General features: G+C 52.5%; 1 protein-coding gene across 22 annotated transcripts in view; it reads left to right on the top strand.

Annotated features, from left to right (window-relative positions):
- The window catches only part of Nrxn2 (neurexin 2), a 109,390-nt gene that overhangs the window by 26,935 nt on the left and 68,453 nt on the right, over positions 1 to 14,002 (top strand). For 17 of the 22 annotated variants that reach the window (XM_055610388.1, XM_055610379.1, XM_055610370.1 and 14 more), the window contains exons 4-6: positions 2,128 to 2,157; positions 4,431 to 4,502; positions 8,832 to 9,133. In XM_055610388.1, the coding sequence (XP_055466363.1) occupies positions 2,128 to 2,157; positions 4,431 to 4,502; positions 8,832 to 9,133 (404 nt within the window). The remainder of the gene's footprint in view (positions 1 to 2,127; positions 2,158 to 4,430; positions 4,503 to 8,831; positions 9,134 to 14,002) is intronic. The other 5 variants (XM_055610378.1, XM_055610361.1, XM_055610367.1 and 2 more) reach the window with 4 other exon arrangements.

The following is a 14,002-nucleotide window of genomic DNA, read 5'->3' as shown; positions in this document are numbered from 1 at the left end:
CCAAGATGGCTGATGCTGTCACGCCTGAAGGAGCTGAGCAGCTGGTTGCCTTGGTGACAGAGGGAGAGTGCCGCATGCTAATGAGGCTGGCAGAGAGCTGGGCAGCAGAAGGGTCTTGAGGCTTCACCAGCACTAGTCAGGCCTAAGGGGCTGTAGGTGGTGGTGGGGCAGAGGACAAGAAGGTGAATCCATGGGGCCTCAGATTCTGGGCTGAGGCAGCAGAAGCCTGGATTTCTAAGAGCGGGCCCTTGGGGCAAGGCTGCTGCTGACAGACAGAGTGGGAGGAGGGTTTGGGGTCTGGGGCCTGAGTTTTAGAAGAAGGTGCTGGAATTTTGCGAGGAAAGAGTGAATGGGCAGGGTAGGGGCTATTTGGAGCAAGGAATAAAAAGACAGCCTAAATGATGGAGCCCCTACCAGTGCTCTGAATAAACCCTGTGTTCTCCTGAGAACTAGTTTGTCCTGGTGCTGTCCCCGGTTGCTGTGGCCTCCTCTCTCAAGCTAGCCTCAGACCTAGAAGTGAAAAATAAACGAATGAGACATTGAGACGGAGAGGGAGGTACCAGGAGCCATTTGGCTATGTCTTCCCCAGGGTCCAAGCCTTTGCCCTTCTGGACCCTTCCCAGCCTCTTCACTGCTTTCTGGGTGCATTGCTGGTCCTGGTATCCTGGTCCTCGCTATGTCCCAGAGATACTTGCAACACTTTAGTCTCCATGAATCCATACTGGCTTTAGTTTCCATCCCAAGTTCTAGCATCTCATGCCACAGGAGGTGGGGTGGTTTTCCTGACAGCAAAGCTGTTCCCCCTTCGCCCTCTTGGCCGGACCCCACAGCAGGGAGGTAGGGCTGTGGTCAGGTGGGGAGCTGGGGTTTGGTAGGGATAGTTGGTGATCTCAGGGAGCCCAGGGGAATCAGTTCTGTTGCTGGTCTGGAAGTGTCAGCCTCTCTGGGGTCTGGGGTCCTAGTGTGGTTCATCCTGGACTGACTCAGGCTAAAGAGGGTTGCTTCATGTTAGAGTCAACAGGGCTTGGCCACTGGGCTAAATTGTCTTCAGCAAGGGCCTGGCCAGGGAAGGGGGACCTAGAGGGTCATTTAGGCATGAGGTGTTTGGATCTTGCAGAGTACTTGGCCTCCTGCCCAGGGGTCTTGGCTGTCCTAGTTGGACCTTGTTGTCCAAAGGCACTTTCTAGATCCCCAGATTCTGAAAGAATCACACCATCTTTTGCTCCAGGGTTTTCATAGACTCAGTTTCCTTCTTTCAGCTTCCTTGGTTCCCCAGAACCCTGGTGTTGTCTTGGAACCCGCTCTCTCTATGTGTGGCTGGGATGGGCAGCTGGAAGGATTAGAGCTGAGAGGAGGCCTTTGTAAGCCCCAGTGTGGTTTCCTTTAAGACTCAGATTCCTATAGTTCCCACTTTCCCCCAAGCTCATGCAGATCCCTGGTGTGTGTGTGTGTGTGTGTGTGTGTGTGTGTGTGTGTGTTGTGGGGGGGGAGGTGGTTGGAGGCCCCTTGCCCACTCAATTTCACTTTAACAGGACACTCTCTTTCTCTCCAGGTGGCTTTGATTTTTGTGTTGTGTTTTATTTTCTCCTCCATCTGAATTGTTTTTTTCTCGTTGACCGTTTTTTTTTTTTTTTTTTTTCTTTTCCCCCACCTGGAAGAAAAAAAAAAAAAAAAAAAGAAAAAAGAAAAAAAGAAAAAGGAAAAAGCAGCCCCTCAGCACCATGCTTCCCCTCCTTTTCCTTTTTTTTTTTTTTTTTCGGCAAGAAGAAAAAAAAATAAGAAACCAAAAAATTCTCTTCCTCCCCTGCAGCAACCCCTGCCCTGTCTCCTCTGGCTCACACCTCTCACTCACCCCTCTGCCACCCAATGTCTCTTTCTCCCCTTTCCCTTCCCTTTACCCTCTGTTTCTGCATCGGGCCCCTTCCCTCAGCTCCTGGGCTGGGGGCTCTCCCCCCCCCCCCCGATGTCTGTCACAAGTTAAAAAGGGTTTTTAAATTGTGGCAGCAACAACTTTCCCTCCCTTCTCTCTGGCTGATTTTGATGACTCGTGTTTTCTTTGTTTCTTTCCTCTTTTCTTTCCTTCTTTTCTCCTTTTCTTTCTCTCTTTCTCTCCTTCCCCTTTCCAAGGTCCGGCTCACCTGACGTTAAACAGCGAAGGTATGGTTTGAAGTTTTGGTTTGCTTTGGATTGGACTGGATCGCCCCAAACTGTGCCTGGCCTTTCTGTTTTCTCCCTTCCCTCCTTCTCCTTTGCCCCTTCTGCCTCCCTCCCTCCTTCCCTTCCCTCTTCCTCTGCCATTTCTTTATTTGTGTGGGGGTGCCTGTGGGGGTGGGGCCGGTCCTCCCCTCTCCCCCTCTCCTTCCCCTGGGTCCACTGTCCACCCTCATCTCACCTTGGTTTCTGACTCTGACGTCGAGATGTGTGCTCTCCTGCCCTTGTCTCCAGTCTCCTTTCACCTTTTTAAATTTCCATTTTCCTGGTGGTATATCTTGCTTTGTTTTTTTTTTTTGTTTTGTTTTGTTTTGTTTTGTTTTGTTTTTCTTTCTCATGGTGGTGTTTGATTTATTTCCACTCATTCTGACCACTCTTTCTTTTCTATGAATGCAAGTAAAAAAAAGGAAAGGGCCTGGGTCGCAGAAAGAATATGAGGCAGCCACATTCCTCTTCCCTTGCTGCTGTGGAAGACACCCCATTTACTTTCTGTCCCTAGAATGGGTTGAAATGAGAAGATGCGGGGGCTGGAGGTGTAGGACCCTCCCTTTCTACAATGCCCCGCCCTCTGCCTTTTCCTCCGTTATCTTTTGAGTATCTGTTATCTCTATCTGACAGATGGCAGTATATCAGAGACAAATGACTATCTATTGTGATTACTTAGACTTACTAGGTGGCATGATAGCCCTACAAGGTGGCATGGCTGGGACTTGTCCTTTAGCTTGAGCCTACCCTTGGCTGAGTCCCTCCCAGCAGCCAAAACCCCAGCGTTGGGGCTGGGGCTTTAGCTCAGCGGTAGACTGTAGTCTCAGTACTGCAGGGGTAGAGGAACCCTGGCATTAAGCAACCTGGAGGAGAATGACTGGTCCCTTCCGGTTCTGGCCTCTCTGCCATCCCTGTTACCCACCTCTGTGAGTACCTTGGGCTCTGCTGTACTTGCCCGAGAGACAGAGTTGAGTATTTAACTCTAAGCGGAGAGATGGTGGGACCACATCTAGGTTCGCAAGATCTGAAATTTGGGATGGATTTAGGTCTGAGAAGCGAGGGCCTGGGATTTGTGCAGGCATGGGGAATTGTGGCCAGAAGTAAGGAGGAGGAAGTCCCATACAGGGAAGTAGGGGAAAGGTCCTGGCTGAGTCACTCACATCCTTCTTGCCTTTAAATCCTTGGTTTGGGGAGTGCTGGCTGTGACTCACCTCAGGCATTGGGCACGTTTTCTTGAAGGGTCCCAGAGATACTTCCCCTCCTCCAGAAGTTTCTGCAGCTCAGCTGTTTATCTAGTCTTAGTTCTGGGACTGGGAACCGGAGATGGAGGAAGAGCCCAGAAAGGAATTTCTCCTTCTATCCCTGAATTCTCCTCATCCTGTGGGTCTAGCAGTAGGGTTGGTTGCCTGCGGGCCGGGCCAGGCACCAGAGAGCATGAGTTCATTGGCAAGGATGGGTGTAGCTCAAGCCAGCATGGAGCCCAGACATGGCAACCTGTGCCTCTGGGGCATTGGAGCTGGGCTCTGTGTGGTGGTGAACAGGGGGACGAGACTGAGAACTGATACCTGAGTAAGATTTCCCTATATATCTGGTGAGCCCTACCTAGCCAGCACCTACCTCCTTGGCTGAGCACAGCTCTTCTGTGAGTGAAGGACGGACAAACCTGGGAAGCCCCATAGTCTAAGTGGAGATTGTTGGAGCACCCACCGTGGTCACTGAAGCACTTATAGGTGGCCCATGAGAGGACAGGCACAGAACAGGGAGGACTTTGGTACCTGAATTGAGGCAACAAAGGTGCCAGGCAAAAGCAGGTTGACAAGAATATTGTCTAGCCCAGCAGAGACGTGAGCAGAGATGCCCAGTGAGGGAGGAACATGAGCCCCAGGGATGTAGCAGAGCTCCCACAGGGAGAAGGGGAAGCTTGGACACAGATGGTCAGGACCTTGGTCCCCAGGATTGCCCTTCTCCCCCACTTGGGCTCCCCACCCCAGACAGAGGGTAGACATCGGTGGTCAGAAGTCTGACAGGGTATTTGGGGCTGATGGCCTTTGAACTATCACATGGCTCCTTCTCAAGACATCTTGAAGGCCAGGAAGTCTGCAGAGAAGCTCTCCTCCCTCACCCATGCCTGCAAGCAGCACCTTTGTCCTGGATAGGGTCTTTCATCACCTCAAGACTGGGAGGGGACTGGCTGCAAAGCCCCTGTGCCTGACTCCCCAATTCTGCTTCTCCAGTAGGGTCCTTACTGTTCTCCGAGGGGGGGGCCGGGAGAGGAGGAGCCGGCGATGTGCACCAGCCGACAAAAGGTCAGTGATTCCACGGTCCCCAGACAGCCCAGCCCTTGCCCTGATGTAGGCTAAGTGCATTCTGGGAGGCAGAGGAGTCTAAGGTGCCCCCGTGCCTCGCCTCCAGGCCTGCATCCCACCACCATTCCCAGGGGCATCGTTCCACGCCTCCTGTGAAGGACCACAACCTCCATCTCTTTCCAAAAGCTCAGCCGTCCTGATGGCTTACCAGAACGCAGATGCTCTTTTCCATGGCGGTGGTCAGGCCCATCTCTGGAAGGTGTTGCCGTGGTGGAGTGACAGGTGGCAGGGTACCATCACATTCTAGAAGCCTGCTAGGCACCTGACCTGGGGGAAACTGGTGGTAGCATCTGTTATCTGTGTGTGTCACCTATATTGTCCCTGAGAGCCACAATGGCATTTAGTGACAGGCATCGTTGCTTTCATTTTATAGGTGGGGGAGCAGTCAAAGCTCCAGAGGCCAGCAGGAGCCTCTTAGAGTCTCAGGGCCTGGGGACTCCAGCTCCCATTTTAGGGCAGAGGCTACTTCCCTCAGGATTCTTTGTGCTGAGAAACGCACAGGCTGCTCTGACAACTCTCAGAGCTCTGTATTCAGGCCAAAGCCTCATGCTGTCACCTCCACCCTTGTCTACCTAGGCTTGTGCCATCCCAAGCCCTGCTCTGGCTCCTTGCTCTCTCTTACAGGCAGGTCTTGGAGAAAGCAGTCTGTCTGACTTTGCTGGCAATCTCTCTGAACTCCGGGGACAACCTGGATACTTCCGGGAGCTCCCTTTGTCTACACCTCCTTTGAATCAGTCATACCGCATCCCAACTGTCACTCTATCTGTTTGCTGCCCCTCCTGGTCCTGAGTTCCCTGAGGACAGGATTCTCATTGTCTCTCTCCATGCTCGGCACAGCCCTTGACATATATGTAGGCATGAGCTCAGCCCATGTCATTAACTGACTGATTAATTTTGGTAGGGCCTCAGTATGTAGACTGGGTTGGCCTTAGACTCACAGAAATACATCAGCCCTGCCTTGGGATTAAAGGTGTGCAACACCACACCTGGCCCAACGATGGCCGAAACAGTGGCAACAAACCATGGTCCGTGTAAGTGCACGGAAACTGCAGACTTTGTTCAGAGCATTTATTTCTTCCCTGATGGAAGGGAGAGCGTGTGGACCTCCACAAAGTCACATCCCTGGGCAGAGTCACACACAGACTATGGCCTGTCCCGTCCATCGTCACTGTAGCTTCCTGTGGCAACCTGGGAGGTAGGCTGATGGTGGTTCCTTTATTTCCCCTTCAGAGGAGAGAGCTAGGCTTGGAGCTGCTGTAGTTTGGCCAAGGTCACAGAGCTAGTTGGCGGAGCCAGCACCAGCGCCCAAGTCTTCTTTCTCACATCACATTTCCTCCCAAGGGAGCTGTACAAGATGTTCCTAGGCAGTTCCTAGGCAGTAAGTGCCAAATGAGCAGAACACACAGCTGTAGCTCCCCGGAGCCAGGAGGGCCAGAGGGGCTGGAGATCTTCCCAGAGGAGGCCTTTGAGCTGGTCTGCAAAGGGGGCAGCTGTGTTCCTGCCTTTCATGGCACTTAGAAACCCTGTCAGTTCTGGCCACATTCAGCTTTGTTGGGAACACTTGTGAGGCCACAGACTCCCTGACGCAGAAGCAAACAAGTATTGGCAATGACTCCCTTCCTACACCAGGAGCTCTTAAGAGTTGTAATTTCTCACATGCTGATGGGAGTTGTAGTCTCTAACTGTTGCCTGCATGGGTGATGGAGCAAAGCGCCCCCTGGTGCTTTGCTCCCAGATGCAGCTGGTACTCTGAGGCGCTCCTGACCACACTACACATTTTGATCCCCATCAGGGACCCTGAGGGACCATGAGGGCCCACCTCTCTCCTTCAGAGTTCTCTCAGTGTCTCTTTCATTCTCTTACTCTTTCCCTCTCTTCTTCAGTGTTCTTGCTATGATCGCCCACCTGCCTTCCACGCCTCTACTTAAATGCATTCAGGCTTCCTTAGACAGCTAAATGTCTTTCCATTTCTGGGCCAAGAGGACTGGGGTCCAGTCAGCTCAGGCTTGCAGCCATAGCTGGCTTTGCCTCCTCCCCTGGGTCCACCTGAGAAGTCCAGGAATGGCCTCATTTCTGTTCTTTGCCTTGGCAGCCATAGTCCAGCTTCAGCTCCACCTCCCTCCTTTTTCTCCCACTTCTTTTGTTTGGTCCCAGTCACTTTTTCAGGTGGCTGCCTTATTTTCCTTTCCTTCTGTCTGGATCGCTGCAGTGTTATTCGCTTTGACCGCGGTGAAGGTGAAGGAGGGGAGGTCTTGCTTCTGGGTGGGGCTAAATGTACGGGTTGTAAAACCAAGGTCAAACGCATTCCCTTTACTGGTCCTTGAGCCCCCTGGCTCTGTCTGTGTCTGAGCAGCAGGCCTGGTTGCTATGGAAACAATAAAGCCCCAGAAAGCCTTGGCTTTAGTTCCCCGGAGGTCCCTGTCCCTTTTCTGTGCTGGCTGGCCCTCCTCCTTACCTGTCCCCTCAGGGCTCCCTCCTGTTCTTTATCGATACAGTTCCATGTGGCCCCTCTCTCCCTTACAGCCCTCTCCATCTCTCTTCCATCCCACGGAAGGTCCGTCTTTGTCCCATTCCACACCGAGCTCCCCACATCACCATCTAACACGTCCTTGTCTCTGCTGGTTGCCTCACCTTTGCTTCTGGTCCCCTAAATAGACAGAGGGAGGGATTCAGATTGTCCCAGCGTGGCCCGTGCCCTGCCCCCCTCAGCTTGCTGCCCTGTGGCCTCAGGACACAAGACCTTGCCAGCTGCAGTGAGGGCTATGCCAGGCACTGGGGCAGCAGCTGGTGCCTTGGCATCCGGATGCAGAGGGGGCAGAGTGTGGGCAGCCTGCCTGGAGGAAAGAGGCAGGCTGTGTGCTGGAGAAGAGTTCTACAGAATCTGCAATGAGAGACCCCCCCACCTTCCCACAGGAGACTGCTGCTTAGCCCTGCCACGAGGGGAGGGTGGGTGCCTTGTGGCCCTGTGTGGCCATCGCACACAGCCTGCTCTTCCCTGGGCCTGGAGAACACCTCCACAGAAGCTCAGATAGTTCAGTCTTTGCCTAAAGACCCCCATGACACAGTTCTGTGTGCCTCTTATTCACCTAGGAAGGTAGCAGGATCGGTATTTACTCACAGGGGGACAGAGGTCACGACCTGGGTGCAGGGCATTTAGTCTCTTGATTTGCGGTCTGGTCCACTGCCCTGTGCTTGTGCCCTGGTGCCTGAAGTTCAGGGGCTGGACCCCAACCCTGTTCCCTATCCCTGTTCTTTCTTGCCATCCACTTGTAGCCCACCAACAATCCTAATGGCCCTTGCATGAATTATGGTTTTTCACCTAAAGAGTGCCAGTAAAAATGACCTTGGGCTGAGTGCTGTGTCCCAGTGTACACACACACACACGAACACGAGGGCTGGGTGGTATGTCTGTATTTACACAGACATAAACACACACACTTACACATGTGTAGACAGGTCTTGAACATCCATAGCGCTAACACATGAGAGCCAGGCCCTTCCTAGTCACTCGCTTGGCATCTATGGGTCATACAGCTGGCACTGTGGGGCTTCTTAGGTTGGAGGAGAAAGCTGGGGGAGGAGGGAGAGTTGGCATGATGAGCCATGTAAATGCAGCACAGTAGCCCGTCACCTGGTGCATATTCCTGTCACTTGCATTGCCTTCCCATGTGTCTTCTCCCTGTCCCTCTCTACACCGTGGTTTCCCAGTCTTCTCCTCTGTACAGGGCTATACAACAGAACTGCTGGGCTTTTCACTTCCGGCGAGGCCTGAAATTGTTCCTGTCCTTGGGTACTGAGAATAGCTATTACCAAAGAAGAGGCGAGGGGAGAGGTGGGCTGCTCAGGAGAGCCTTGGCATTGCAGTCCTAGAGAGGCATGCCCAAGGGGAAGCCCGGCAGAGCCTCTTATTTCTCCCCCACATGCCTTTGTTCCGGGGTGGATGAGGTTGAGAGGGTTGGTAGGGAGTAGACAGTGGAGCCTGTGGCTTTGTCTGGCCCTGTGGCAGCTTAATTGTCAGCTGTCAGCGTGAGAGCCACTTAGCTGCCTCCTGTTTTCGAAACGGACCTGGGGGAAGTTGACTTTTGATAGCAAAGACAGCAGGGTCCAGGTTGGCAGGATGTAGGAGGGGAAGAGGGCCTAAGTTTAGAGTTGGGACCACAGGACTCCAGCATCCAGGACCCGTGCTTGGGTTGCTGGAGGTGAAGGGGGAGGCTCTGGTGTACCCCATCCACTCAGCCTTCTCCCATTTTCCCAAACCATGGCGTCCAGGCAAGGAGGAATTTGTGGCAACCTTCAAGGGCAATGAGTTCTTCTGCTACGACCTGTCACACAACCCGATCCAGAGCAGCACTGATGAGATCACACTGGCCTTCCGCACCCTGCAGCGTAACGGGCTGATGCTGCACACGGGCAAGTCGGCCGACTACGTCAACCTGTCCCTCAAGTCCGGGGCTGTCTGGCTGGTCATCAACCTAGGCTCGGGTGCCTTCGAGGCCCTTGTGGAACCCGTCAATGGCAAGTTCAACGACAACGCCTGGCACGACGTCCGGGTTACCCGAAACCTGCGCCAGGTAGGGGGAGCAGGAAGAAGGCCCGGGGTTAGCTGGAGAACAAAGGCATGTCTTGGGTTGGGGCGGGAGAGAGCAGGGCTGGGCAGTGAGGCGTGGTTTCGGAGAAGAACAGCGGTTGGGGCTGTACGAACCTGAGGTGTGTGTGACCTCAGCTGTGTGACAGGCTTCTGAGACTTTATCAACCAGGGAGGTGAGCTAGCAGGAGGCTCCAGAGCTGTCCCTCGGCAGAAGCCTGAGGCCAGGCGTAGGGCCGGGCTGAGATGGGTGGGAGCAGCTAGAGTTTCGAAGCCTGGTGCCCAGGGATCAGGTGATGGGCAGGAGGGTGCTGCAGAGCTGCGGGGAGGGAGCTGGAGCCTGAATGAGGACATAGCGTGCTGTGGGGTGAGGCCCCGTAGGACGGGCAGCAGGACACTGAGGAAAACAGATATGTGGGGCAGAACAGATCTTCCCTCACTGGAGCTTTCCCAGGGCAGAGGCAGGGGCGCACTGATCGGGAATGGAGACAGCAAGGGGGTGAGGGAGTCAGAACCCGGACGGCACCTGGTCCTGCTTCTCTGGGAATACTTGCTTTGCTTCCTGTTTGAGGAAGCCAGGCTTTCCCTGATGTCGATGTTTGCCTTCTGCTGGCCCCACCAGCCTGCATGCGGGAGGGGTTGAGGAGGATTCTGCATACAGGATGGCCCCTTCTCCACAGAGAGCGTCCTCTGTACTTTCAGACACTGCAGGCGTCCTCTTAGGAGTGGCCCTCTTTAGCGCTCTCAGGGCACATCTGTGGTGGCTGCTGCACATTAGGCTGTTTCTCTGGCCAAGCTTTGCTAGACAGGAGTCTTGTGGATAGTTTCCAGCCTTTGGAAGTCCCCATGTTCAATCATACTGACCTTTCTTCACTGTTGATTCCCCAGGGGCTCCTGTCTCCACTTCTCCACAATGAATTAATTCTCCGCTCGTTTACTCTGGGGTGGGGTGGAGAGGAGCCCGGTTCTTCGTTCTCTTGGGTCCTCAGTCCTGTAGTTAGTGGGCAGCAAGCTTCATCTCTCCATGGCTAAATGTAACCAAGAAAACCAAGCAGGCCTGCCATGGAAGATCCCAGGGCTCTGTGTCTGGTCTCTTTTTAGTGAATTGTCTTTGGATTTCCTGTTTCTAGTCAGGTGTTGGTTAACCTTCTGTTGTCATTCCTCTTCTCTTTTCTCCCACTGGAAGCCCCTCAGTGTGGCTCAAGATTCTGGCTGTCCTTCTGTCCTTCTTAGCCTGCTCATCACTGGGGGTACGGGTGATCTAAGGGAGATTCCCCTCTCTTAATACAGCTCCCCTTGCTGAGACAATGGCATGACTAATTGCCGTGCTCTTTCTGGAAGCCTGCAGCTACAGAGGCCTCTTGCAGTCCCACACCACCAGTGCGCCCCCTCTCTGTGTTCCCCCTCCTCTGTAGAGCGACATGTTTGTGGAATTACTCCTCCTCCATGCAGCTCCCCCCACTCCCCAGTCAGAGCGCCTCTTGAGTGTTACCTCATTGGAGCAATCGGTTGTGTTCCATGCCTCTGTGTCGCACACATTGGGAGGTTTCCAAGAGGAAGGAAAGGTCTGAGCCACCCTCATGGTCACCACGCATGACCTCAGCACTCAGTGTATGGGCAGGTCATGTTGACCCAAAAGCCAGGGCAATGGGCTGCAGAGTGCTTAAAGACCGTGAGGGAGAGCCATCCTTACAAAGGGCTTCTGGGGAATTTCTTTCACTCTAGATTTTAGTCTCTACCCATGGGTAAGAGGTGCAGGAACTGCACTTGGAGAGTTATCCTTTGCTTAGCCCCAAGGCCATGCTCTGTAGTTGTGGCCTTCACATAGGGCCTAGTCACTGCCAAGGCCTTTATCTGCCTGTTTTTCTGAGACTTTCAAGAGTAACTTCTTTGTTCTTGTTGCTCCAGCAGTGTCTCTCACTCATTCACACTGTGCTAATGTCTGGAAGCCTTTTGGGTTGTCATAACTCAAGGGGTGCTACTGGCATCGTGTGGGTGGAGGCCAGGATTTGAGTAATCACTACAGTTCATAATACAGGCCCACAACAGGAACCACCTGACCTCAAATGTCAGTGGCGCCTCTGGGAGATACCCTCCTTATTCATCCAAGTGTGTGGAGAGTCCAGATGACATCCCAGGATTTGAAGAATTCTGCTATAATAAACGGTGCTCTGCCCCCCCCCCCCAAGTCTTGTGGGTAGGGAGTAGGTCAGGGATTTAATGTAAGATGTGCCATCAGCATGGGGGAGTGTAGCTGAGTGACAGATGATGATTTAGCATGCCCAAGGCCATGGGTTCTGTCTTAATACCATGTGGGGAATAAAGGAAGCCTTAACGACAGGGCAGATGGATCCAGAGTATGGCAGCGTCTCCATTATTTTCCCTGTGTGACGAGAGTGGCTGGGGATGTGGCTTTCTGTAATGACCTGCCCCTAAACCAGCTTCCATTAGTTACGGGAGTGGGTCAAAGGCCAGCCCCAAACACCCTGGTTTAGGTGATCATCCCTAGAATCATGCAGTCTGGTTTTGGAACACAGCAGTTGGGAACAGAGGGATCTTGACTGACACAGTGTGTTCTTTGTTTCTCCTTTTGAACTTATCGCTTGAAGCTCTTGTGATAGGTGGTCTTCTTGGGGGATCATGGCAGGAACAACCCCTGAGGACTCCCTAAAGTCTAGTTTTAGTCCTCATTCACCTTTCATACCTCCATATACTTCCCACGACCACATAAGAATATTCAAAACAATTTATCTTTAGCCAGCACCAACTTGAAAGACAAGCTGGCTACCAAAACATCACATGGTGCTCCTCTTGCCCAGCTCAGACAGTGCCTTTTCTTAGTATAGGCACTTTCAGAATCTCTTCTGGGTCCCAAGAATGAAGTTCTTCAAGGATGAATTCCCCAGGGATAGAGTCTATAAGGATAGGATGACCCTGGATAGGATCCTCAAGGATGGAGTCTCCAAGGCTGTAGTCCTCAAAGAGGGCGCCTTCAAGGATGGAGTCCTGGAAAATGGAGTCTTCGAGGACAGAGTTCTCAAGGATGTTATCTTCAAGGGTGGCATCCTCAGGATGGGAACTTTAGGATGCACTGAGTGATACAGACTCCAAGGATGGAGTCTCTAAGGAAGAGTCTTCACAGATGCAGTCCTCCATGGTTGGACTCTCCAGGGATGAAGTCCCCATGCCCTCTTAGCGAAGCACCCACCCGAGGACAGAGTCCCCAGGCATTTGGAGCTCTGTTCTCTTGCATCCTCCTCCTTGCAGCACACACCCTGCCTTAGATCCTAGATGTGCGGCTTTCCAGACCTGTCTACACCACCTTTCCCAGCTCTTCTCTTCCTTTCCACAACTCGCCCAAGGAGACCACTCTCTGCTGGTGACATCCAAGAGCTGGGAGTTGAGTCAGGTAGTTGTTAGACAAGTTATACAACCCCAGGGCTTCAGCTCCCCTTAGGCAAGGAGGGATGGAGCTGCTGCTGACTAACTGATGTAGTCGATGTCTTAAAAAAAACAATTTGGGGTGCTTAGGCCTCTACCTCCCTTCCACCACCCCCAACCTTAAGTCGGAGAGAGAGAAGGTTAGTGGGGAGAGGGGGCCCAGGCCCCTTTACTGCTCCTGGCTAGTTAGGGTCAAGGAGTTCTTTTAGGGCTCTAGACCAATCTCCATCAACCGCAGATGCAGCCAGCAGTCTCCTGTGCCCCAACGCATTTCTCTCTGTTTGCTTCAAACTGCCACACTGTCTCTGGTCTCTCAAAACCATTACATATGCCACACACCAACACAGAACACCACACAGAACTCCACCCGGTCTCTTGCTCAGCCTCAGATTTATACTCTCAGAGTCCTAGACCACGCCCTTCTCCGTGCCACACGTGGAAGCCGTTACCAGCTGGCAAAAGCCACGATCATGCATGAGACAATTAACAGGTGTGGACAAACTATAGCCCAACTAAACTCCCACGCTTGGGCTTAAAACAAAAGCATTTTTACAAAACGTACAAAGAAACCAAAGCTTCCATTACACTGCTTTGCTGTGCTGAGTCCAGGAAAACTTGGATTTTGGCCCTGTCATCACATCCTACCTGTGTATTATTAATACTGTGTCCATTCTTCCTGTCCAGGTTTTAAGCAAATTGAGGGTTTAATAGCAGCAACTATTGAACCTACTTAGTTGGTTTTCTAAGTTCTTTCCCTGATTCATCTGGTTTCCTTCAAGAAGGTTTTCTCTTTTTCAGACACAGTATGGGGCCTTGCAGAAGCTGGCCAAGCATTCTATCACTGAGTTAAATACCAAGCCTATTCATTTGGTCTCCTTCTTAAACCCAGTTGACCAGGAATGAGGACCCATGTCCAAATGGCAGACTACTTCAGATGAGCACTGTCACTGGGTATGGTGGCACAGACCTGTAATTCTTGAAGTCTGGACGCTGAGGCAGGAGGGTTGCTATGTGTTGGAGACCAGCCTGGGCTATGTATGGAAAACCTATTTCAAACAAAAAACGATTCTGGAAATACCTTTTGTCTTCCTGAAAGAGGCTCTGATCTGCCTCACGTGACTAGCATAGTTTGCCCTGATCCTGTACAGTGTCATCCTGTCAGGGTGTCTCTCAAACTGCACCAGAATATGTCTCCATGTTTAAGGACCTCATTTATCTTTTGTATCTCATCTAGGGTGTGTGTGTGTGAGAGAGAGAGAGACCGACAGAGACAGACAGACAGACAGGGTCTCATGTAGCTTTGGCTGGCCTTGAACTTGCTGTGTAGTTCAGGCTGGCCTCAAACTCACAGAGATCCACCTGCTTTAGTTGCCCAAGTGCTGGGATTAAAGGCCTGCATCACCACACCTGGCTT

The sequence above is a fragment of the Psammomys obesus genome, unplaced genomic scaffold (assembly GCF_907164565.1).
Source record: "Psammomys obesus unplaced genomic scaffold, mPsaObe1.curated_primary_1811, whole genome shotgun sequence".
Classification (NCBI taxonomy): Eukaryota; Metazoa; Chordata; class Mammalia; order Rodentia; family Muridae; genus Psammomys; species Psammomys obesus.
This window is presented reverse-complemented; position numbering and strand designations above follow the sequence as displayed.